We start from the raw sequence: 25,893 nt of genomic DNA on the forward strand, positions 1-25,893 counted from the left end.
CGTTCTTCTCAATAATAAAGTTCTTACTAAAATTGCTAGGCTTTTTCATATGTTGTCTGTAACTTGAGACATCTAAAGATATTCTGTGGAGCTGTCTTGTCATCTGCCTGAAGAGAAGTCTCTGGGAGAATGCCATCTCTGAGGGACTTATTTTCAAGTGGACTTAGAAGGCTCTGCCTCTTTTTTCTCCAGTGTTGGGGCAAAGCCCACTGTTCTGATAGATTGCTGTAGAGAAAGTGGAACGTATATAAAAATGTTGCTTACTTATGCTGTGCTGATTCCAGAAGTATTAAACTTTTTTCCTACAGTGGATGTGGACTTAACTAATCCCAATTAAATTAATGAGGGTCTTCTTACTAAATCTTTTCACAGCACTGTAGTAATGTACAAGGATAATAGAAATTATTTTAGACCAACAAATTAGAAAGCTTCCAACCAATGTCTGCACAGTGCTGCAGTGTGTCATGTAATTATGCCCACTCATCCTAAGCCAGCATTTCAGCTGAACTCGACAGAAGCTGCAGATGTTCAGTAACTCTGAAAAATGGATGTGAAGAAAAGCCAGTCATGACCTTTCAGTCTTGCTCAAATAGGAGATGGGAAGTGCTGGAGATCAGAGCCAGCAGGGCTTCCAAGAAGAATTGAAGCTTCCAATAAATTTGAGAGCGTCCAGACTTGAGATGGTTCCCGTAGAACACTTTACGTTCATGTACAAATGCTACTTCTGAGAGAATGTGTTGTGAGGATTTCACCAATGTTGTCTTTGGAAAGCTCTATAACTAAACTTATAACTGCTCATTGGTGACCCTTTTTTCCTAGCAGTGTTAGCAATTATCCTTTGGGAGGAAACATTTATTTTGAAGGCTTTTTTTTTCTTCACTTTTTTCCCACCTTGAATATTTGGAACCATAGGGTAGAAGTAAGGCTTAATCTTCTTGTGGCTATGTCACTATAATGAAATTACTATGTCATTCTTGAATTCTAAATTGACTAAATAATTGTCAAGAAAACTGGTCTTCTCTCTTTTACCGAAAGTGAAGGGCAGAAGCCAGGGAGGACTGGTGAAAAGCAAGCTCACAGCCCTGGACTTCAGGAGAGCAGACCTTGGCTTCATGGAAGATCTGCTTGGAAGAGTCCCATGGGATAAGGCCCTGGAGTGAAAAGGGGCCCAAGAAAGCTGGTTAATATTCAAGGATCACCTCCTCCAAGCTCAGGAGAGTTTCATCCCACTGAATGAAAGGCCACGAAGATGATTAAGGAACTGGAGCATCTTTCCTATGAGGAAAGGCTGAGGCAGCTGGGACTGCGCAGCCTGGAGAAGAGAAGGCTCTGGGGGGATCTTGTCAATCTATAGAAATACCTGAAGGGAGGGTGCAAAGAGGATGGAGCCAGGCTCTTTTCAGTGGTGCCCAGTGACAGGACCAGAGGCAATGGGCACAAACTGAAACACGGGAGATTCTATCTGAACATCAGGAAACACTTTTTCACAGTGAGGGTGACTGAGCACTGGCACAGGTTTCCCAGGGAGGTTGTGGAGTCTCCTTCCTTGGAGATACTCAAAAGCCATCTGGACAGGGTCCTGGACAAGGGGCTGCAGCAGGGGGTTTGACCAGCTGACCTCCAGAGGTGCCTTCCAATCTCAACCATTCTGTGATTCTGTAAGGGTGGAAGCTGCATGCATGTTTCTGAGCAGTCAACTATAACCAGACAAAAATAGCCTTTTTTCCCCAGACATGTTGCAGATTATGCATGTACAACATTTCTTTTTCTCTATAATCTGCACTATGGCTCAGTTGCTTATTTTAGAGAGGAGGATACTTATGAGGGTTGGAATCAAAGCAAGTTCATGTTTTTTGTTACATTTGCTTTTACTTTTCAGAGATAGTGTAGATTTTCTCTTGGGGATCATCATTCTCAGCTTCTACCTGATCTTTAAGAGAGATTGTCTCTATAGCGCCCCAGCTTCTTATGCACACTTTTTAAAGTAAGGAGCTATTTAAACAAGACTCTATGGAGAAGTCCTCCCAACTCACCAGTTTAGTTCCAGTTTCCATGTACAGATCCTGTAAACAATTTTTCTTCTGTTTTCAGTACTAATGGAGCATTTTAAGTACTTTCCTTATAAAGCATTTGCAGTTCTTTATCACATTTTATGTACTTCAGCATTTTCTTGCATTGTTCCTCTCTGAAAAAAAGCGCACACTGTTTCTCGTTTACAAATCCTTCACAATATGAAGAAATAATGAGTGTCTTAGGTTCATTTGGTCAATATAAGTAACTCATCTGTTTGCTTATTGATGGGTGTTGGATTACTGCCCATCTTAGTACAATCTGCTTTCAGGTTAGTCTGTTGGCATGGCAAGATTATTCCATTCTTTTTTTCATTTAAAACTAAACGTTCCGCATTTCTAGCTTGCATTAAGGACACTTTGTCCTTTTGTACTTGCTTTCCTTATCGAGCATTTTCCTTAATTGCACATCTAGTAGATTTAAAGAAGAGATTAACTTTTGCTTTTTCTCCATAGCAATTTCACCTTTCGTGAAGTCATGCACAGGACAAGGTTCAATCTCCCTTTTTGAGAAAAGGTCTTTATTTTGGTGGCAATATAATGTGAAATCTTCCAAGCTGTTTTATTCCCTCAGCTCACTGTGGGACAGCGTGCCTTTGAATCAGTAATAACCTTCAGCCTTAATCTTTCTTATCTGTGTTAGCAGATTCAGACTAGCCTTTTACTTGCTTCTGAAATTAACTGACTCTTCTGTGACTTTGTACTCAGCTTGTTGTCAAGGTGCACATGTACGATAACAGCACAAAGTCACTAATGGTGGATGAGCGTCAGGTGACACGGGATGTTTTAGACAATCTCTTTGAGAAAACCCACTGCGACTGCAACGTCGACTGGTGTCTGTATGAAATGTACCCAGAGCTGCAAATTGGTAAGTGGCGTAGTGACAGAGCATATAGCAAATAGACATAGTGCATTCTATGCTATTGGTAATCTTGAAAAGATAATAACATTTCTCCTGCCCATGCGTTCACTGGTGTTGGAACATCGCAGTCTCTAAGCTGAGGGATGCTGCAGGAATGTACTTGGGCCGTTCTTGCTGTAGAAGTGAGTCTTCCATTTGTCTGTGCTCTGAACTGCAGAAGGCTCCTTGCCCACAACCATTTACATTATTCTATTTTACACAAAATGAAGGGACCATGTGAATTTCACTGTTTGTCAAAGCAGTGACAGACCCAAACACACCAGTACTCAACCCAGCTCTTTGAAGAGAGGATGCAGTGCTGAAGTGCTGTCAGCAGGCTGTTACATACTGGCCAAACAAATGTCATAATTAAACAAGACTGTCTGAGAAGCGTTTCAGTCATTTCTAATGCTTTTCACTTGTGATAGTTGTTTTCTTAAGTGTAGTTTTGAACAGGATATTGCTCTCTGACGGGGCTGCAGCTCTGCTAGTGGTACCTTATGATTTAGGAAGTAACTAATCTGGCCTCCAGGTCCCTAGGAAACAGCTGTGCAAAACTTATGTATTGTTTGGTGCAGCTTAATGAGTTTTGTTTCAAAAAGGCTTCAAGGCCTGATTGAGAATGTAGTATTCTCTAACTGTGAGTTTCAGAATTTTTTTATTGTCCAGGCTGCAAAGGTATTCACATCAAAAGGAAAAGGAAAATTGCCACAACTTTCTTCCAGGGTCGCATATGACCTAGAGAAATGGGAAATTGTCAAACAGCCTTTAGCATTCTTAGTTTACAGACTCCTAGCAGAGGTGTAAAAATGCAAAATGAAAGTTAAATATCAATATTGCTCTTTAAAAGAGCCCCAGGAATAATCATCCTGCTAAACTAAAACAAAGAAATGTAAAAATAGCTGGAAAAAGCGTGACTGCTCATGAGACAGCAGATACTCATCTGCTTGTAAGAATGGCAGAGACATTAACTGCCAATCTGTTCTTTCTACTCCATTAAGATGATACATGAAGCAACATTGCTGCATTCTTTTGTACCTGCTTATCTTAACTAAGGAAAGATTGGAAATGTCATTAGGCCCTAGAAATGTCACAAATGTCACTTTGAATAATTTTGGAGTGTTTTCTTGTCTTGGAAGGTTGCTTCTTCTGGTCTAATGTGACTTGGACAAACATTTCTGAGTGTTAGGATGACAGCGTATAAACAGATTGTTTTCTGAATCTCTGTAATCCTTAAAAAGAAAGTACTTGTTTTTCATTATGAACTGGATAGACATTTTGAATTCCCCATCACACAATTAAAACTGAAGGCATCAGGGAGATCATATGCTACAAACATTGGGGTTAATGGTTAGACTGTTTTTTTTAAGTAGAAATTACTTGTGTTACTTTAGTCCCAGCTAATGCTACGTGCTTTGGGTTAGGCTTAGGGTTAGGGTATTGGTATAGTAAGGAATTACTCTCATAATGAATAAAAACTATTTTAAAAGCCAGGACAGAAGAAGAGTAGGAAAGGAAATAAATCAGTAGTTGGTTCAGGAAAAAAGGAAAAGTCTATGAACTCCTGATGCAGAGATCTATCACCAAGTCCAAATCAGCTGGGAATGGAGCCTTTTTGTTTGCAGAAGGGAATTTTGGTATGGATGGAATGGTACATATTCTATCTTCTGCTTCCAGTGCACAGCAACATGCAGTTAATTTTGTTCAAAATCAAAACAATGTGAACTGTTCTTTATTCTTGTCAGTATACTTCTTGGCAGTTCTAGATAGCTCTGTTACTGTCAGCGTGCTTAGAAGACAGTCTTTCCTGCCCTTTCCCTTTCTGCCTGCTTTCCATGTTAGTAAAATTACATTTACTTTAAGAAGCAAATCTAGGCAGCTTTGGACTGAAAGTCCAAGCTAGTTTTGTATCAGAAGATCCTTGACAGAGTATCTTATATGTACTGTTACATTGAAAGACGATCATTGCAAATAAAATAAACTACAGTTTTAGATTAATTGCATTTTAAATATCACAAATAATCTCGGTAGTGAGATGGTGATATAACACTGGGCTGTACATACCAGCATGTATTTTGCAATAAAGTGTAATGCTTTGTAATAGGCATCCAGATTTGACTTTTTTTTGGTTACAATAATTATAAAAAAACCCTCCTGAGGTAAGATCATACCTTTTATACAAGAAAAGCCTGGTACTGGAAATGAACAAACAAAAGTATATGTGGCAAAAATTAGTGTTAAATAACTAGTGTTACGACCCGAGAATTATTTTATGGCTAACCTGGACTATAAGATACTGTTTACCCTTCAAACTGTTACTTGTGTTTTATATAGTGCTTTATATTTCCAGTGCATTGCAGAAGTATCAGTTGCTAAATGAAAAGCGTTATGTTGTTAAAAGTTACTGTGTACATGTGAACTGGCCCTGAAGCTAATCTCATTTTCTGAATTTAATTAATTCACTAAATTTAGTTTTGATGGGACATACTGAACCCTTGTCAAAAGTAACAAGAAGTGTTAAAGAAAGCCTACAAAACGTATGCTCTGTTATCTTCTCTTATACCAGGCCAATCTAGGCCATTGAAAGCTGTGATCACCACAGACCGCTGAAATGGGAGTACAGATGTTCCCAGGGAACTGCCAAAATCATACTGAAAATTGGACCTGAGCGAATTGCCTGCCCCAATACTGAATTTGTAGTTTGGGTCCTTCCAAAATTACCTGTCAAGTTATGCTCAATTCCTTTTCCTTCCAAAGGAGGTTTATGTGACTGTTCAGCTACTTCAGTACCTGAAGTACAGAAGAAGAGATCGGAGTTACCTAACCTCAGTACACCCTGTGGCTTTCCTGGGTGGAGGAACAGGGTGCAGATCAGCTCAGGAAGGGAGAGAACTGACACTAGGTCTCCCACATCTCTGGTGAGGTTAACTACGGAGATGCTGGGTGAAACAGTCTATCTTCACATCAGTTCTCAGTCTGTCTTCCTATTTCCTCTGTTTTGCTATTTCTGTTTTTAAATACAGTTGCTCGAAAGAAAACATTTTCTTTTCAGTGCATAGAATTCTTCCTGCTGACGAAAAGCAATTTTTCTTTTGTTCCAATAAGTAAAAAGACAAGACTTTTTTTTTTCAATTCAGTAGCCAAAGTGAATATATAACCCCCCCAGTCATACTGCAAACCTTAAAAAACAAAAGCAAACAAAAGCAGAAAGCCGTTGAGAGACATGGGTGTAATCATCTACTCTAGTGGGTCACTGTTTCCATCCTTTGCAGTCTTCAGGCAACAGCACAGAGATGGAGGAGGAATCCAGGAGCGTGCCAGAGCTACATAAGGCGTCTTCTGTAGCTGATTTGCCCTTCCACATGACACTATTTTCATGTGGTTTTGCTCCCTTCTGTGCAGTGGAAAAGAGTGCTGGGCTGTCCAGCTCTGAGCGAACATCAGATAATGATTACATTCTTACACAGGAATTTCTTCAGCCTCAGGAAGAGGGAGAGAGAGTTTTGAGTGTCTTACATTACCTTTTCTGTCTCTCCAGAAAGGTTTTTTGAAGACCATGAAAATGTTGTTGAAGTGTTGTCAGACTGGACTCGAGACACTGAGAATAAGATTCTGTTTTTGGAAAAAAGTGAAAAATATGCTTTATTTAAAAATCCCCAGGTAAGCTAACATGATATTTGGATAAGAGTCTAAAATTATGTAACTTAGTCTGTATGCTGCCTATTGCATTATTAATTTGCTTTCAGCTCTGTCAGTTCAGAATTAGAGAAAGCAAAACTTGTACTTTCAACAAAAAAAGAAACAACAGAATGTTGAATGCAAGAAGTTGAAAATTAGTGCTCTCTGTTCTTTTCTGATACTATTTTAAAGTCCCATCTGCAGCGGTAAAAAAATGAAGCATGTAGTTCTTCACTGGTACAAGCTGTTGCTTAGGCACGGCTCTCAGAACTGGGGTGAGATGGCACAGCTGTAAAAACCTGGCCTTTGTCAATACTACAGTTTCTCCACTATTTCTACTGATGAAAATCAACATTTCCTTGAAGGTCCAGTTTTTGCCAGTTGTACGTGAAACTTCATAAAGGGTATGCTGAGTACTACAGAGAATTTATCTGGATTTCCTTTAGAGTGGCGAGAAGAATTGGGGGAATAGTAACTTGTGCACACTAACTTTGTAAAAAGAGGGTCTACACACTGAAGTGCGTCAGATTATTCAGGATAGGTGTATACACAAATGATTTATTTTTTGTGATATGTGGTCAAAACTGTATTTACAAACACCCGAGCACATACAGTTGATGGATTCTGGGGCACTAGATCTTTTCCCCTTGTTAGCGGTCTGTTAGCTCACTGAGCATCTGGTTTGTTCCTGAGGGCAGCAAGAGAAAAATGAGCAATTCAGCATTGCTGAAAAAATGAGTCAAATATATAATTTGGCAGCAAATCTCACCAAGCTGCTCATTAGGAAGTTTTTTTTTTAGAATGAGCCACTGTTTCAAATAAAACCTGCAGAGAGGAAGTTTTCTTCATTGACATAACAAGTATCCGCAGTCAGGGAAAGAAAACTTATCCTGCAGTGTACATAGGTTGATGTTGATTTTTAATATGAAACAGCAAAACCAAGTTTGGAAGTAAAACATACATGGTGGCTCAAGATGTCATACTTTCTAATGCACATAAACATACCTAGCAGCAGAGGTTCAATTGTACATTTGACTTGTACCCTAATAGTGTTATCTGGGCGAGTGGCTTAGGGCAAGGCTGTGAACCTCCCATAGGATGTAAATCTTTGATGAAGATTCTGCGCATTTTGATTGCAATGAACTTTAGAAATAAACATGACCTAAACCAAAACCAGAATAAGAGTGTAGCTCTGTCCTCCCATCTCAGGACATGCTGAGCTTGATCTGGACATGTCTGCAGTCCTTGAGCTTCAGCCCCTCTGTGATAAGCTCTAAAATGAACAGCCTAAGGAAACTGGATCAGTTGCGGCTATCACACTACTAAAATATTTTGCCAGTAATAAAGTCTAACCATCTGTCAAGCTTAGTAAATTCAAACATTGTGAGACAGGCAGAATAGTAGAGTCATATCGGCGGTTTGTCTTTTTGGCAGAAAAAAATCAGTATTGTACAGACAGAGCTCACACTAGATAATGAAACATGGTAAAATACATGATCTAGAGTGGGTCCCTGAAAAGGTAAAAAAAAAAAGTGGAAATGCTGAGTTGGTGGGGGGCAGGGTGTATGATTACTTAACTAACTATGTATGGAAATTATGTTGTAACCAATGGGAAACTGAAATCCAGTGCTCTGATACTGTATTCTCAGTATGTTCAGCCTCTTCCTCCTAGCTCAGTCAAGGTTGCCTTGTAAACTCATTTTATGAGTACAGAAATTGCAGAATGCTTTTTTTGACACAGCCAGTAGTGGTAATGCAGCAGTAGTTGGATTCCTTGTTGGTCTTATTAGTGCTTATTCTGTCGGAGGTTGTCTGTGGAGATGTCACAGTTTTGTAACTTGCAGATATTTTTCTGGAAAAAAAGAGGCAAATTCCAAAGGTGGCCAGGTGCCTACAATTTATTCTTAGACAAATTAGTAATACAAAATTTTCATTACAGAGGTTTAAAGCAATTACATGCTTTAAAAAAGATGTTATATTTTATTATATAGATGTTCAGATGCATTGCTAAAACAAGTGGACCTCTGGAGAAGGTCTGTGCCGATATTCATTGTTTCTTTCTGTGAACTAATTATATACCTGGTATAGATTAAACAACAATTAATTAAATTTCACTTTCTAAGGAGGAACTGAAGTTTTGAAATGCAGGATTTATTCTCTATGTCTGTGCTAGCAACATGCTGCTCAGCTAATTTCTAAAGTATTTGGAATACATTTTAGAAAAAGCATCTGCAAAATCCTCAGGTGTCTCCCTCTTCACGAAGACAGGCACGCTTTTGACCTTTCCTCAGCATGATATAATTTACCCTGCAGGGAACTCACAGTAAAAGACAGTTCCATGAATGGCATCAGTGAGTCATGTACAGAGATGGAGCGTTACAAGTCTATGACTAAAGAGTGAAACAAAAATACATATTGGTACATGTGCAAATAAAGAAAACCTTTATAACATAGAAAGGTGATGCTTTGTCATGGCGCTGAGTGATGCTGTGCTTGACTCTTGAAAGGAAAGGTTGTCAGGTATCAACACCTCTTTTCAAAAAGCTCAAAGAGTAATTCTCAGCTAAAAGAGACACTAAAAAAAGGAAAAAAGTAGGAAATGCTTTTGCTTCATTTAAACAGGGTTATTTGTAAGGGGCAGCTGAATCTAGTCTCCTGACTGTAAATGCTGGTCATGCTCTTAGGACACTATATTTGATTTTTGCTTACATGGATTTTGATTTCCTGTGTTTCTCTTTTGCTGATACAAGCAGACAGGTGATTCAAACAGTGCAGGTGACACCGCATGCATGTGGGGTTTTTTGGTTTTTATTGTTATTTTTGGACAGTATTTATGAAAATTAATGAAAATCTGTACAGTGAGTACTTTATGCTTCTGCTCCCTCATATGTAAGCCAAAAGCAAGAGCTGTATCCTCCAATGGAGAACCCATACACTGAATTGACATTTTATTTCTTCCGAAAAGCAAGAGTACTAAACAGTGTGAGAAGGAGGTGGAGTAAGAATTTGTAATGTCTTTCATACAGGACAGCTATAGTGAGTTTCATGCTTGAATATTTATTTTGAAGTCAATTAAATTGGGCTAGTATCCACCAGGTGATACTTTTGTTTTTCACCACTTTGGCCACCTTTATGAATCAAGGTTTTTCTTTTGTCTCCACTGTTACCCAGTGAAGGAAACGTAGAAGGATGGCAGGGAACCTGATTATTTGGTATGCTGTCAAATGCACAAAGAAACAGAAGTGAGAAAAGGGAAGTGTTTTTCACTGTACTTCCACTGTTTAGTAATCTTAATTTCTATCTCTGATAGTGTATCTCAGACCGTGGTATAGTTTCAAGTTGAAGATGCTAGTTCAATAAATATTTGTCTTTTTCTGCCTTGTAACTGTAACACAGAAACAGTCTTTACACATTTGAACCATTTTGCAAGTGACTTTTAATCAGCCTATTAAGTGCTTTCCTGTTAGCTGCATCCTAACTTATGTACATCTTTCATTTGTTCCATGTTCCCCCCTCTTTGATGATGAAGACCATCATCCTCAAGGCATGAGAAATCAGCTGTAGTGATTTCTTCAGACATTATAAAATCAAGTAAACAGAGTTGAAAATAATTTTTGGGGACTTCAAAAGAGCTTTGCCTTTAGCTTCATTTATTTATTTACATTTGTGATCTTCAGAGCAATTATAGGTATCTTCTAATTTTTTAATGTGCATTTTTTTAGGGAACACATCATGATACAGGTTGCAGATATGACCGCGTTCTGTTTCATTTTTTCTGCACAAACCATGCTGCATTCAGTACGCAGTTACAATGGGCTGAAATGGGATGTGAGCTGGCCAGTTCTTGCTTCATTCCGGGTGCAGTTTGGATGAGCCATAAACAGGCAGCTCGTGGCACAAAGAAGATAGTCATGAGTATATAGCAGCCTTGTTTGCTGCACGCTGTCTGATCTGTGCTGTTGCGGACCTTGCAGATCTTCTGGAAAAACAGTTTCGATAGCTTGAAAGCAAAAATACAACCAAAGCAGAAGGGGAAGCAGAGGGAGGATGCTGCCTTGAACACCTATTTTTTGCTATGTACTGACAAGTAGCTGCTGCATTCCAGCTTGGATGGGGCTGCGTATGAAGAAAGATGAAAGGTATGAGAGAGGTGCTGTTTCACTTAGGAAGTTATTTTTTACGAATATAGAGACATGGAACACCAATCAGAGAGTTTGGCAGTGCAGTAGTTAAGGCTACTGTTTTACCATGATCCAAATTTGGTTTGCTTACACCAGAGATGTTCTTTGAAACTATTAAAAACACCTTCTGTCTTCCACTGTTTGAGGGTTATACAGTGGAGAGAGATATAGCCTGAATTTTTTTACCTGCGTTTCCACACAAAAGGAGATGGCTGTATCCCTAAGTGGAAAGGTTGTATGCATAGACTACTGGTACTTTACAGTACAAAGCACAAAATTAACTTAAGCTGGCTATAAAATCTTTACAGGATTTTCTTTTGTGCATATGGAATTTCCTGCTAATGTAAAGCCATAGATGGGTCATCAGCTAGTTTTGCCACTGTCCTGCATAAGCACAGGGGGAAATGCTGGCATAATGTCTCATAAGGATGTCATACCTGGCTAGCAGTACATGTCAAAACTGCTACTGTAGTTCTGCGTTAGTCTGAGTCAGGCAGAATGGCATGGGAGAGCAACTGGTTTTATGTCAGCTTCAGCTGGTCTGGGGTGTAGGCACAGGGAGTAATTCAGCAAAAACACTCAACTGCTCATCTCTGCAGCGAATAACCCAAACAGTGCAAACAAAGCAAACCCAATGACAAAGTGTGCCAGCGTACTTCGGTTTGTTTGTTACAATAACCCTTTATGTTTGCTTTCTTATGTTATTAGCCCAAGAGGATGAATCCATCCTGTTAAGTAAGCTCAGCTCTCTATCAAGAGAAAGACATTGTCTTTTGAACGTAAAAAATATTTAATTCTCAAATCCATAGACACATGCAGAGAGCTGCCCTGTAGCCACAGGAAAGAGCTTGCCTTTTATCATGACCTTTGACTACTGGACTTGGAATGACCTCTTGTGGACACATGTGGTTTGCCTCCTATAGGATGAATGATTCTGATCAAAAATAGGAGACCACACAGTGATAAAACAAGTACAGTGTACAGTCTGCTCCCCAGGTTTTTAGCCACTGACAAATAATAAGTACCATGTACTTCCAGGTTTCAGGGCAGAGACGTAAAGGAGGTAATCAGTAATAAATGAAATGTGCGTTGACAGGTGAAAGATGACAGTGTACATCTGTGTAACATTGGTTTAGGTGACAGAGCCCTGTTTCCCTAATGAAAAAGCTGCATTGTTAGAGATCCAGCATGGATATCATTACAGACTTTCTCTCTTTACCATTGATTATGTCAGTACAGGGTGGTCTGCGTTTCTGCTAAATAAATGCCAGATGCCTGAACGTGAATCACTTGTAATCAGAGGAGCTTTGTTTTATTATTATCAGTGCACTGAAGGCTGACTGAGCCAGATGAATGCTCTCCTCACCGGTGGTAAAGCTGATGAGCCAAGTGTTGTTGAGACAGGCGTACTTACCTTGATAAATCTTCATTGTGTATTTTAGGGGTTGTACTATGTCTTTTTAATGATCTATAGAAGAAGAAGGCTTAAAGCTTGCATGTCCCTCTACTTTCCAAATCCATCCCAAAGCCTGGAGGCCCAACCTAGCCTAACAGTGCCCTCTGAGGTTTCTCTTCATACCTTCAGTGCAAAAGTGGGTGTGCCAACATCAAGCCAGCAGTGCTGTGATAGTGCTCCCTGTCAAGGAGAGCTGTTGCACATGTACTTGGACTTGGCTGCAGCTGCTCAGAACAGTATCTTTTTTTCCAGTGGGATGAGTGGAGCGTTGTCACTTAGTCAAACCTATAGTTTTGGACTGCATAGGCAGTCATCGCTGTATGGTTGTACTGAGAACACACTTCTAAGCGGGTTTTGTTTTGAGCTGGTTTGTTTTTTTTCCCACTATGAATACTGTCTTCAGATGTAGTCACGAAGTTGTGGTCCTTAGTGTTTGTTTACCTTCATCCATGGACTAAAAATGTGCCCAGGCCGTCTGGAGCCAGCTACGTGCTGCTGCATATCCTAGAGAAGAACATTGCTGTATTTCCTAGTATAACTGTCTATTGTACTGAATGTTCAAGTTTCTTTTCTTATGTTCATACTACAGACATTGCATCAGCATAGGCCAAATTGCAGGTGGCTGTGTTTCTGATGTCCCCCTGATTTAATATGAACTTTTAAGAAAGCCGTTTTTAAAGAACTGTTTTTGAGATCATCCACACCTCTTCCCCTTCCTCTCCTGGTGCCCCTCCAAAAACCGTCTGCTATGAGGCTTGCATTCTGGCAGACATCTGTTCAGAGCACTGCTTGAAAAAGAAGATGTGGTTGTGTGGAAGAGCTGGGTTTCACTTCAGATAAACCTTGCTGCCGTAAACATGGTATGCTGGCAGGGCAGATTTGCTGCTTGTTTGTTTCTTTCTTACACTGTAGCAACAGCATGTCCCTTCATTTACACACTTCTCATTTGTCTTTTGGTAATGTTTGCATTTGTGTTGCAGTTTAGTCGTTGTGGAGTTCTAGGCATGTAAATACGTTGCCACATTCTCATAGTCTTGAGACATGAAAAAATGGAGAGAGATGAAAAGTCAGATAAACTCTTAATTTTCTTTCTACAGAATTGCTGAAGAATTACAGAATTAGGAGTAATTTTTAAGTAGATAGCTTTCAAAATTTGTCGGGTTTTTACAATTTTGTCTATTTCCTAGACAATGGTGTGTGTTTGTTTTATGTGGTTTGTTTTATGTGTTTGTTGCTTTGTTCTGCAAACTTAGCTTTTTGACTAATTCCAGGGAAATCAGTAAGACTGTCCAATGCATCAGGTATTTTCCAAACCCAAGCTCCTCTTCTACATGTACTTTTGTTTAGAAAATGATAAAACATGAGAACTTTGAGTGTTATCATTCTGGCCTCAAGCCCATGGATTCCAATGCTACTTGATGCATGGCATAGCTCCGTGATCTACTTGCTTCCTTCACGCCCAGCTGCTTTACTGTCTGCAGGCAGATGGGCTCTGCTACCTGGCCATGCTTGCTGCTGAGCAAAGCCACTGCACATGCTCCAGCACACAAGTCCTAGCATGCTCCTGAGCTACCTTCCCACTGCCTGAATTTACACCTATGTCCAAGTGCTGTCCTTTTGTCCATCTGTACAATGCAGATGGATGAAAAATTGTTTTTGCTGTTGAACACTGGGTGAATTTATTTTTACTGGTAACTGTATGCATGAGGCACTGTGCTTCCTGTTTGCAGGGGCAGACAGGCACTGGGTCCTCTGAGGGCGGCTGCAGCCTCACAGCCCTCTGTCACAGAAGCGAAGGGTCATTTCAAAGTATAGGCTTTTGTTTCACTAGGCTGGAGCACATGTGCCAAGATATCATTGTGATAATTTCTTCTGATTTCTTCTAGATTTTTTAATACCTTCTTCATTGCATAAATATACTTTGCAGAGCATGAGCAGGAGTTTAAAAGTAGAAAGTAGTAACTTTGAATGAATGCTTTGGCATATAAGCACTTTTATTAAAAATTTAGAGCTGAGTTATATCCAGAGTGCCAGATATGAAGCGTACAAATTACCAAATTGAGTTGTTAGGAAAAATGCTTTCTAGCCTTTTGATACTGCATTGTATTCATCGTATATCAGCATGCAATAAAATGTTATGTTCTCTACCACTTGTAATTGTAATAATTGTAATAATATAGGAAGCGGTGAAAATTAGAATGATAAAATCAAACCCATTGATCCAGAAAACCAGCCAAAAACATAAGCCAATGTTTTTAAACTTTTGGGAGGCTGTATGTACATAGGCAAAAGTAATTTTGTATTACTTTTGAATTATATTCAAAATAAAGAATTAAAACTCATGAGCAGGCAGCTGTGATTAAAGTATTCTATAAGAAGAGTCCATACGCATCTGCCTCTTGCATCTGCTGGCTTGGGTACTCAATATTGAAAGACTGAGTAACTATCGAATGGGTTTGTAGTAATCTAGTTACTTGTATTGCTGTCTTTATAATGAACATCAATTTCTTTTGTGTCTTAATCAGAATTTCTACCTGGCAAACAAAGGGAAGAATGAAAGCAAAGAAATGAATGATAAAAACAAAGAGGCTTTACTGGAGGTAAGCCAACTTTCTAGGTTGATGATGCAAATGTCACGAAAACTCTGCCACCATCTGCATCTGCTCCACAACAACAGCGTTTAGTTCTTTGTGGGCAAATGTGTAACAACAGGATGTTCTGTGATGGTTGGTGTCTTTCTGCCTAGGGTCTAATATGTGGATTTTCCTCTGCATCTGCTGCTCACCATTAAAAATGCAGATTGTATGCCCTATCAGAGAAATTAAATGGTGGAGAATTATTTTGTCGTTATAGACCCCAATGCCATGAAACGTTTTTACTTAGTGTTTCTATGAAGAGTAATGCATGATAAAAATAAAAGCAGTGTTATACAAATATGAATAACAGAAACAGCTGTGCCACACCCTTAGGCCAGCCCTTTTGACTTTATATTGTTAGTAAGGTTGATCAGTAGCAAACAATTATATTTTGTGTTAGAAGCAGATGTACTTCTCACTACCTCAAATTATTAGCTGTACTACAACAGGAAAAAAACCTTTGCACTTTTCCAGAAAGTCTGTTTAGCCTCTTGCCTTTCCTGCTGAAGTTTTATTTCAGTTGTATGTTTGAGAAAGAAAAATCCAGAGCTATATGAAAGAGAAGATTATCACAGTTGTCCTGGCAAGCATTTTGACTTTGGTAAAAGTTCACAAAGGAAATGCTGTTCCCAGGTGACTGAGGATTCCCATTTCAAAATTATTGCATCTCATGAAGGGACCAGATGTCAACCAGCAGAAGTCCTGGTAAATTCTAAACGAAAACATTAGATGATAAGTGTGTTGGCATTAAAAATTACCCAACAGTAGGTCCTTCAAGCAAACAATGAAGTATATTTGTTTAAACAGTGTTGTAAATGCTAGCATGTATTTCAAAGTGAAAGCAGAGATTGAGGGGGATTTTTTTCTTTAGCTGTTTTTAGAGCTCTAAGCAGTCTCTAAAGATTCTCTCTACAGAAGTATTTCTCTACAGAACCTATAGATACAGCAATAGAAAAAAAACAACAGCAGCAGTACCAACCATTCTGTTTTATTGCCTTCACTGAGCGCATCTATGTCTAGTTAAAACCTTTTGTAGGTTTTTGCTTGACCCTTTAGAGAATGGAGGTTTTGTGAGCCGCCTTTTCCAGTGTGAGTACCCAACCTGCACGACCAAGTTACCACATTAGCTTGGAAAAGTTTCCTTTGCCTGTCTAAGATGTTCATCTCCCTGGTAACTGCATTCCCCATGTTCATATGTTCACTGTCACAGGAAATGTCTTTGTTTTTCAAGGGAGCATTTTTCTGCTATTTATTAATAGGGTTGTGCTTAAATCAATTTATTTTGTGTATTATTATTCTTGTTGCACAGGAAAGCTTCTGTGGGACATCTGTCATTGTGCCAGAGCTTGAAGGGGCCCTTTATTTAAAAGAAGACGGAAAAAAGTCCTGGAAGAGGCGTTATTTTCTTCTACGAGCTTCTGGAATTTATTATGTACCCAAAGGAAAAACCAAGGTCAGGAAGCCAAATAATCCTTTTAGCAATAAAACAATTCATGGAGGTGAAAGTGAAGAACTCCCAAGGTGACATTTTAAGAGCACTGTCTGGTGCATCTGAGAGGGTTAGGGTTTTTTTGATTTAACTTTGACTACACCACTTGTGCAAATATGAGAATGTAGTCACTGAATCCTGTCATGTTTCTCTCCTTTTGATTTCTATGGATAGATAAAAGCATTAATGAAATAGCACTCCTGCGGAAGTCAGTAGGGGAAAGAAAAACAGCACAGCACCCTTCAGCTGGTGTTACGCTGCCAAAATGCTTCACTGTTATACGGGTTCCCTGTGGAAGAATATTTTAGAAGTTCTCAAGTAAATTAATTTCTTATCACAAATAAGGTGGAATTTTACTTTCTTTGATACTGACTTTCTGCACAAGTAACCAGCATACAGAAATGCTATACATTTTTTCCTACAGTGATCTTTACCTAGAGAATGCATTGTGCCTTTCAAGGCTTTTTAAGACTGCCCTTTGTGTAGAAAGAAGTGAGACAGAAGCATCCACCTGACCGAATCAAATGTACTGACATTTAGTATTGCAAAATATTTAACGAGTCTGAATTGCCAGCACTGGAGAGGCAAAGGGGTCCTGGACACGTTGCATATAAGGGCGGCTGGCTTCTCATTTCCACAGTGATAAGGTAGAATGATGACTTCATATTTGAGAATTCTGGTGCTGCTGATGGAGCTTTACTGTTATGATTTGTGCTGTGAAACTTAACTGTTCTTCTATTCTCTGACTAAATTACAAAGGAAAAAAAAAATTGATAGCTTGTAAAGGAAAGCTGTGCTGCTGTTCCAGTGACCTGTGCTTATAAACAAATCTCAGTGAAACACAAACCTAGGTTACCTTGCTGCTTTCACAGCAATTTATTTTGACTTTACCTGACTGTGGGATAACGGCTTTCAGTCCTCAGATCATGTTGCACACACACAACGTCCTATCAATTAGGAACTAGAATGCTATTTGGAAGGCACTTAAGGTGGAAAGAGTATAAGAGTAGTCAAATGAAAAGTCCATCTTTGACATTTCCTTGTAGCCTGCTCCAACGATGGCCAGTAGCACAGTGACAAAGCAGGGCAAGCATATACTGATAGTTACCCAGCCTTTTTTCATCATCCAGTAGCCTTTTTTTATCAGCCAGTGATACCCATTTCAGTGACTTTCCATCATAGTGCAAATGAGGAAAGTGCTTTCTTTTTTCAGGTGATAGACTGCAAACATAGGCTTAGGATGGAGCCATGCAGTCACCTTGTAACAGCGGTTTTAGTTGAAAACTTTATTGCCTGTTAGTCGTTACAGCCTGTCTACCACCCTGCCTGTAACTGAGCCATTTTAAGGAAGTGTGTCAGTGCTTCAAACTCAGTATATCACCAACTCAGCCACTCACGGGGATCGAGGACCTTGAATCTAGTTCTTTAGGAGATAGTCACAGCTCTTTAAAATCAACTGTTTGCTCCTGCTTCTGTAACAATCTTCAGCAAAGGGATGCATATGTCCATGCCTCAGCCATTCCTCAAGTCTCTTAGCTCAAATCTGTGTTTAATGGTGGTGTAAGTTAGTTACTGGACTCTGTATTGGAACAGCTGAGGCTCAGGTACACATCTTTTGTGGAGACAGTAATCTCTGGTAGATAAGCAGGGTGCAGTGAGGGTGCTAAACATCTTAAAGCACTGCAGCAGAATTCAGCAGAGCTCTTCAGTCAAAGCCCTTAAGTTATGAGAGTTCATCCCATGTCAGGGTGGTATGAAAAGTGCATATGTGCCTTGCTGCAGTCATTCGGTTGTGGGTAGAGTGATCTTTCATTGAGGTACAGAAACAAACAGTTGGCGGACAATAATATCTTCAGCTGCTGCAGCTGTTTTGAAATTCATCATGTAATCATGTTTTCACTTGTTATAAAAAAGCAAAGAAGTCTGGCATACCTTTGGCACTTCATGTTGGCTGTAAAATACATTGCAAACGTGAAAATATAGGGACGCGTTAAGATAATTTCACACACATGCTTTTGGTATTTTTTGTTGTTCGGGTTTTTTTGTTGTTAACAAACCAGGCACCAGTCAGCACTGCTGTCTTAAGTTCTTTCTTCAGCATTACTCTACTTCCGTCCCGCTCAAAAAAATGGACAGGGTCACAAAACAACAGAATCAGAATTGCAGATACAATTTTAAAATTTGTTTGTGTTAATTGTGTGGCTTTGTCATGTTAACATCACAGAAATAATAGCAATAAGTGCCTTTGTCCCTTGCATAAAAATTTGTTCCTTACTTAGAAGAAAATAATAACTGCATTCATATTGGTCTTAATTGCCATTACCTGGTTCATAAAGGAAAGGAACAACTCATTATACCCCATGGATTTGAGCACGTTTAGGGACTTACAGTGTTGGAAATCCTAGGTCCACACAGTCAATGACAAAGTCCCTGACATCAGCTTCAGGGGAGACAGGGGAGAGAGAGAAGCCCTGTCTACATACAGTACGGAGTGTTTCCCCACAAATCTTACTTCCAAACTCAATTTATAAATAAACCCAACTCAAAGGTGTATTGTAATGAAAGTACCAGCAAGAATGAGAACAGCATAGAAGAACCACCATATGCGGAAATATAACCCTATTCTTAAGGGTAGAGAGGGTTTGTGTTTGTTATTTTCTTTTTCCTTTTTTTCACAATTTCCTGATTTTTCAGTTTAGCCAACAGTGACCATGTGACACGGCCATTTTTGCATTTCCACTCAAAGGATTGCAAAAGTTATGCTCTGCATGCAGGATTCTGCACTGAGAAGTGTGCCAGCAACAGAAACCTTGTTACTTTAGCAACTTATTGTGAACAAGCAAATATTATGATAAACAGAAAAGGAATGATGCCAGGAAATTTGAGAAAATTCAAAGCAAAACAGATGAAATGTGTGCTTATTTCCTGATGAGAGTTTGTTTGTTACATATACCAAAGAGAAACAAGCTCCCAAACAAACCTCAAACCTTCTTTCTCCACTCAGAATTGTAAGGGTGTTGTTGCAAGGCCTATATCTATTTTACTAAAGTTATTTCTTACTATGGTGTTCTATTTGGTTTTATTAGCCATAAGCCAAAATCTCCACACAAAGCAATAAAGCACAGCAAAACCAGAACAACAGCAAAATGTTGCACTGTATTATATATTATTCCTAATATGTACTGACCCTCTTCCAATTGTTAGTTTAAGAATGCACACACTTAAAATTCATCTTTCTTCAGTCAACGTCATGACAGTTAAAAAAATAAAAAGCATTGGCATTCATACACTTGAAAAAAGTCCTATTAATGAGTTTCACATCAAAATTCAATTTGTTCTAACAATGATGTGCTTGGTTTTCATTTGTAGACATCACGGGATCTGGCATGCTTCATTCAGTTTGAGAATATGAACGTTTATTACGGTTCTCAACACAAAGTGAAATATAAGGCACCTACAGATCACTGCTTTGTCTTAAAGGTAATGTACAAGAAAAATAAGTTCTGCAAATGTCATACACAGTTTCTTTTATATGTAAACATGTTTAAGTTTGAAGCTCCAGGGACCCTGACGAGATAGAATACCTCCTGCAAAATCATGTCTATTTTCTTCTTCACTTCATTGTTGATCAGCAACATACCTTTAGAACTTTAATTTTAAGGACTGGTAGTCCTATGATATATGTCTACACTGCATCTATAAAGTTGTCTTCAAAACAAGGCTGAATACGCTTCTAGCAACTGACTGTTCAGGAGACTGGACACATCTGGACAAATGGCACACAAGGCAGATGTATGATGAGAAGACTGGCAGTCCCTAATATTGACGTTATGAGCTCTATGGACTATATACTAAAAAGTATGTCTACTTTTTATTTGCAGTGTAGTCATACCTGTTGAGTGGTTTGTTGAACTGAGATGCAAAATCTTGCAGGAGTAGACATCTCAGATGGTATATTTTGTTGCACAACTGTTTGTGGCAGGAAGGCAAAAGACATTGTTCACCCACTCATGAAAATCAGTGCTTGCTGTTGAAGTAAGTATCTCATTGCTGCCTCTCCAGGTAATAGCACAGCAAATAGGCTGGGAATTCTGCATTCCTCTCAGGAAAGGAAAAGAAGCCCATGCTTTTCACATAGTTCAGATAGCAGAAAGGAAGCTTTGAGGTTGCAGTAATTAGGCCTTGCTTGCTATATGTCATTAATACAGATTTTGGAATACAGTGGGATTACTGTGTACAAGACAGAAGATAATCTTGTTGCTGCTTCTCTAAGGCCTGCAGTGCAAACAAGATGTTAGAAAACACAGTATCTTGCCATCTCAGAAAAAAAGTATGGGAAACATTCACATCAGAGGTCACTTATAATATCACATTTCTGACTGTAGCTGCACACTTACAGCACTTTTTTATTCAGTTCAAAATGTCTGCTAGCCTAATTTACACATGGCCAAGCAGAAGTGGTTTATAGACCCAGACTTATTTTCTGAAGCAGATGTATCTAATTAACACAGACAAGCAGTTTTGAACTATAGTTCTCCGCAAAATGCTCTGCAAAAAACACTTTATCCTTTTTTGTAAAACAGGGATGAGCCTTCTGAAGGTAACAGGTAAGCATTATTTCTGAAAAATACAACTTCTAATGAAAAAAAAAGGAAAAGGGGAGCTCATTTGAAAAATATGGGGAAATTGATTTTCTAAACACGAGTGGTCAAAGAAGTATCTGACTAATTTAATAACAGTTATTCACATTCTGTTCAGATGAAAATAAAAGCATGATTTTTGAAGTGTTTGTAGCAATGTGTTTAACTGTTCACAATGATTAGGAAAACTTTCTGGACTTATTGCCATCTTTTGTGAAAAGAGGTATGGTATAAATAAGAACTTGCACAAAAAAAAGTCACAACTCGACTAAAATACTTGCTTTATTGGATGTGTGATGTTAGCACTGTATCCTCAATGTGAAATGTGAAGAACAAGATCAAAAGCTCACTAGGGAAATAGGTTTATAAATGTATGAAACCTACTTAGCAAAACTGTTTGCTCTGATGCTTCTAAAATGTGTTTGCGGTATACTTAGAATAAACATCACATTGATAAAATCATTATAGCCAAGCAACACTACTTAGTGATTAATAGATTATGTTACAGTGATTGTTCTTAATTTTAATTCCCACAAATCAGCATTTGGTAGATTCCTAACCGGCTCAGTTTCAGACTTGGCTTCTTTTAACAGCTGTCTCTTGGAGTGGCTGGAGTTGGTCAGGAAGTATGGGCAAGCATTGATATCTTCAAATCTTCTGTTGTTTCAAAAGTGGAAGCCTCCCACTTAGGGTGGCTTTCTGAGGGTGATAAAATGGAGAGTTTCATATTTATTATAATTTCTGTACATTAATTTGAATTCTGTATATACCTTTTTGAAAGCATGGAGCTGAGATGAGTTCTGTCGTATCCTTCTCTTACCTTTGGAGGTTGGACTGAGGATGTAATACATCATGAGATTTGTGGGCTGAGAGAAAGAGCAAATTTAAATGTTGGTCTCTCTGATTGGATGCTTGGTGACACAAAAGTGTGTGGACAGGAATACAGAGCCATTTATTACACTTACTCACATTTTGTTCCTGTCCGTTTTTATATGGAAGTCTCCCAGAAGAAAATATCTCTCTTGCTGGGAGACAGTTGTCCTGAGATGTCAAAGGAAAACAAACCATCATCCTTGAGCTATTTCTCATCCTGCCATATTTTGAAATGAAGTCCTCAAGATGAAATGACAGTACTTTTGCAGACAAGTGCAGTGAGCAAAAGGCAATAGATTTAACAGGTAAACATTTGTCTTTATTGTACTGGTAACCTAGTAATTTTGAAGGAATTTGGATGCCCAGCTCAGTCCAAGCCAGATGGAAATTTCTCCACAGCCAAGGCTGCACTGCTGTGTCTTCACAGCTCTTCCATTCTCCTGTGTTTGTCTTGGGACAATGAGCTCTGCAGAGGTTCTCTTCCAGTTACTTGTTTGTGTTGGCTGCAGGAGAAGATTATCTGTCTTTAAAGCAAATGGAGGAAAGTAATTGGAAGAGTAGTAGCCATAGCCCATGCTAGCTGTTCACTGAGGATGGCTGTAAGTCAAAGGAGATTTTCACATTTTGGAAAATAGGTTAGTCTGCAGCCCTTATTAGCTCCAGCAAGCTGTAAAGGCACTTGGGAAGTTTTTGAATAGCAATAGGAACTGCTGTCTCAAAACAGTGAGCAGTCATCAGCCAAGTTACTTGCTCTGCTGTGTTTGAAACTTAACAAAAGAAACTGCCCAGCTCAGAGGCAAGAGACCAGCTTGTACTTTATAGTGCAGGAGAAATGCAAGGACTTAGCAGCTTCAGCAGTATCTTGCTTCTGTGCTAAGTGGAAAATCCTGCTGAATTCAGAACCAGACATAATTTCCCAGCTTTGAGCACTGAGTTGAAAAAATACTGTATTTATATCTGACTGGTTAAGCTAATTGGCATCCTTACTTCAAGAACAGAGGAGATGCTCTTTGTTCATTCAAAGGCAGCAAATGGCCAGTGAGGTGGGTTGATTTGGAGTTGAATATGGCCTCATGCCTGAAGGAAGCATCCCTTCTTTTCCTCCAGTCCCCATTTGAATGATTAGCCTTCTAAACAAATAACTGGGCTAAAACCAGTAACATTTGTACCTGCCTGTCTCATACTAGCAGAGAGAAAAGATACAACATTTCTTTTTGCCTCCCCCCAACCTTGGTCATCTTTATGGTGTGTCTTAATGGAGGGAAGAGCCCTCAAGAGATATTATAAGAAGGAGCAGAGCATTCCTGCCATTTTTGCGTCTGTGTGCCAGGCATCATCAAGAACTTATGGGAAAGAGGAACCATATAACTGATGTTAATCACAACCCTGGTGACTTGGTTTTAGCTAGAACAATCATATTTCTCAGGTTGTCTGACACTGCCCTGAACTATATGGGCTTTTGCCTCAAAGTCTCCATGACATTTCTTTGAATGTTGCTTCACCTTGATCTCTCTAAATGGGATGCGGGCTTTTTCTCCAGTTTCTTCCCTTAGGCTACGGTCAAGTGAGGGGCTTGCAGAGACAGTGAGCTTTTGGTCCTAGTGCCTGTCCTAGCTAACATGCTTCCAGACACTAGGAGCTGGCAGCTCCCTCTGTCCTGTTTCTTTTTTAATCCAGCCATTTAATTTCAACTTTAGTGGTCATACCTGGGTTACTTAGCTGATGCTGGCTTGGGTACTGGTGTTAGTGTAGCAGCAACAAGATCATGCACATCATAGGCAGGTTGCTTTGATACTTAGCCAGAAGCTGGGGTACATTTTGCAGCCTGTGATGTTGGAGCTGCACCTAGACTACCTATTTTAAACTAGCTCAAATATAAATGTTCTCGGCTGCAGATCCATCCTGTAGGATGTTCCTCTTACAGCTGGAGAAGCGTGATGTGTTGTGAGTACTCCTTGCCTGTCATTTCTTCTGATTACATCAGCACCCCATTGCATATACTGTAGCTCAGATCAAAAATGGGGAGTTTTTTGCTTATTTGTTAACCATCAGACGCTGAGGAGATGATGGGGAAAAGGGTGGTGTGCCAGAAGCAGTTCAAAAGCAAATCACAGTGTCTACCAGCAAAAGAGAGAGCACTTTGCTGAGCTTACTCAGGCGTTTTTTTTCAGGATGATTCAGGAGACAACTGCAGTAACTGAACAAAGCAGCTGCTTCCTCATATCAGCTCCTTTCAGGCAGCAGAAAACCCAGCTGGGACAAACCGAAAAGAGCATAGCTGGCTGGCTGGTGTCGGACAGCAGGGTCACCTTTAGCTGTCCCTGTGCAGCAAACCAGAACCGATGTGGCTGGGTCCTGAGGATGAGAATGCAGCCTGGCACAGGGGCTCCGATGCAATTGGCTTTCAGGAATCCTTAGGCTTTGGGGCAGCTATAAAGCTGGAAGAACTGTTTTATTCCCAGTAGCTACTTGGTCTGTGCTGAGCTGTAACCTTCTTAAATTGAATTGTTCTATACCAGTGCTAAACAAGCCTTCCTCCCTCAAAGGAAGACCAACATTTAAAAAACAAAAAACAACACAAAGAACCCTCAACATATTAAAAATAGAGCCTCTGAATAAAATAAATACCTTTGGAGCAGCTGCTCTTGTAAACATGCAGTTTCTTTCTATTTTCTACTCAGCCTAAATGTAATTCTTAGAAAAATTTAAAGATCCCACCCTTCACGTTGACATCAGATAAAGTGAGTCTTTTCTTAATAGAGACCTCCATATGCAGAAAAGAGGAAAGGAAAGGGCAGCCAAGTGTGAAGGAAGACCCTCGCTCATACCTGCATCTGTCAAGGTCAGATCTGTCCCTCTGTTCCAGGCAGAGGAGGCAGGAGAGGGTAGCAGCACGACTCTCCCCGCCACCCTGCGGAGAGTGCTGGCCACTCCTGGGAGAGGAACGGCAAGGGAACAAAAATCTCTCTCCGTCACAGAAAAAGTAGTTTCACACACCGCACACAGCAAGTGCACAAGTTGGAGTGGTTTGGTTCCTCGCAGTCACCTTTGCCTTTACAAATGCAAATTTTTATGCATAGATTCCCTGTAGATCTTCTCTTTCACCATTTACTATATTACATGGGGAATGCTGTGGACATGGATGAAACCTTTGGTGATTTATTTCATATTCTGAAGCTGAAAGCCCTCAAAACCAAGAGATTCCACCATGGAGGAAGGGGTCTGTTCATCATGCTAGCGACAGCATCCATTGCACTGAGCGGAAATTGTGAACGTAATGGGTTTTTTGTGGATTAAGAGTGTGTGTGTGTGTGTGTGCATGTGCATGTGCGCATGCTAGTCCAGGAGCTGGTTTTGTCACACCATGTTGAAAAATCTTTCAAAGCAGACAAATAGCAAGGTAATCTATATGCAAATTTGCTGGTTTAGTCAGTCTAATGTGCCTGTGACAAAGAGTGGATTTAATTATAGTTTATTGGTGCTGGTTGTGCTTGAGTAATCTGGAGGTAATGGTGCATAATGCTGAATTAATCTGGGATGAAAAAAAATGGTTTCCTGGGGATAAACTGAGACAAAGGCAAATCATCCTCTATTTCCACAGCTGGGTACATTTTCCTGTGCAGTCTAAAGCTAAGTTTTCCTGGTGTCATTTGGAAACTACAATTTTTTAAAAAAACTTCTAATGATCCAAATAATTTTGGAAGTAAATTTTCAAGAAGAATAGCTTCTGTTTGCAGCAGTGGCGTCATTCTAGCAGGTAATTTGGTATTTAGTCGCTCCGCTCCTGATTCCCTCCTCCCTCACACCCAGTATGCTCCGTCGCAGACTGAGTCATATACATAATGCGTTCAAAACAATGACAGTTAAGAAGGTAGAAGGTGAGAATTAGCAGTGTTTGAGATAGAAAATGGTAGGAAGAAGATATAGAACAAATGGCTAGTGCAAAAAACGAGAATAGAAAACCGGAGAT

General features: G+C 39.5%; 1 protein-coding gene across 1 annotated transcript in view; it reads left to right on the forward strand.

Moving 5' to 3' along the window:
- Positions 1 to 25,893, forward strand: part of APBB1IP (amyloid beta precursor protein binding family B member 1 interacting protein) — a 68,789-nt gene that overhangs the window by 26,911 nt on the left and 15,985 nt on the right. The window contains exons 6-10 of the mRNA XM_075143945.1: positions 2,778 to 2,937; positions 6,509 to 6,630; positions 14,811 to 14,885; positions 16,231 to 16,374; positions 19,780 to 19,890. Coding sequence (XP_075000046.1) covers positions 2,778 to 2,937; positions 6,509 to 6,630; positions 14,811 to 14,885; positions 16,231 to 16,374; positions 19,780 to 19,890 — 612 coding nt within the window. The remainder of the gene's footprint in view (positions 1 to 2,777; positions 2,938 to 6,508; positions 6,631 to 14,810; positions 14,886 to 16,230; positions 16,375 to 19,779; positions 19,891 to 25,893) is intronic.

Source organism: Calonectris borealis, chromosome 2 (genome assembly GCF_964195595.1).
Source record: "Calonectris borealis chromosome 2, bCalBor7.hap1.2, whole genome shotgun sequence".
NCBI lineage: Eukaryota > Metazoa > Chordata > Aves > Procellariiformes > Procellariidae > Calonectris > Calonectris borealis.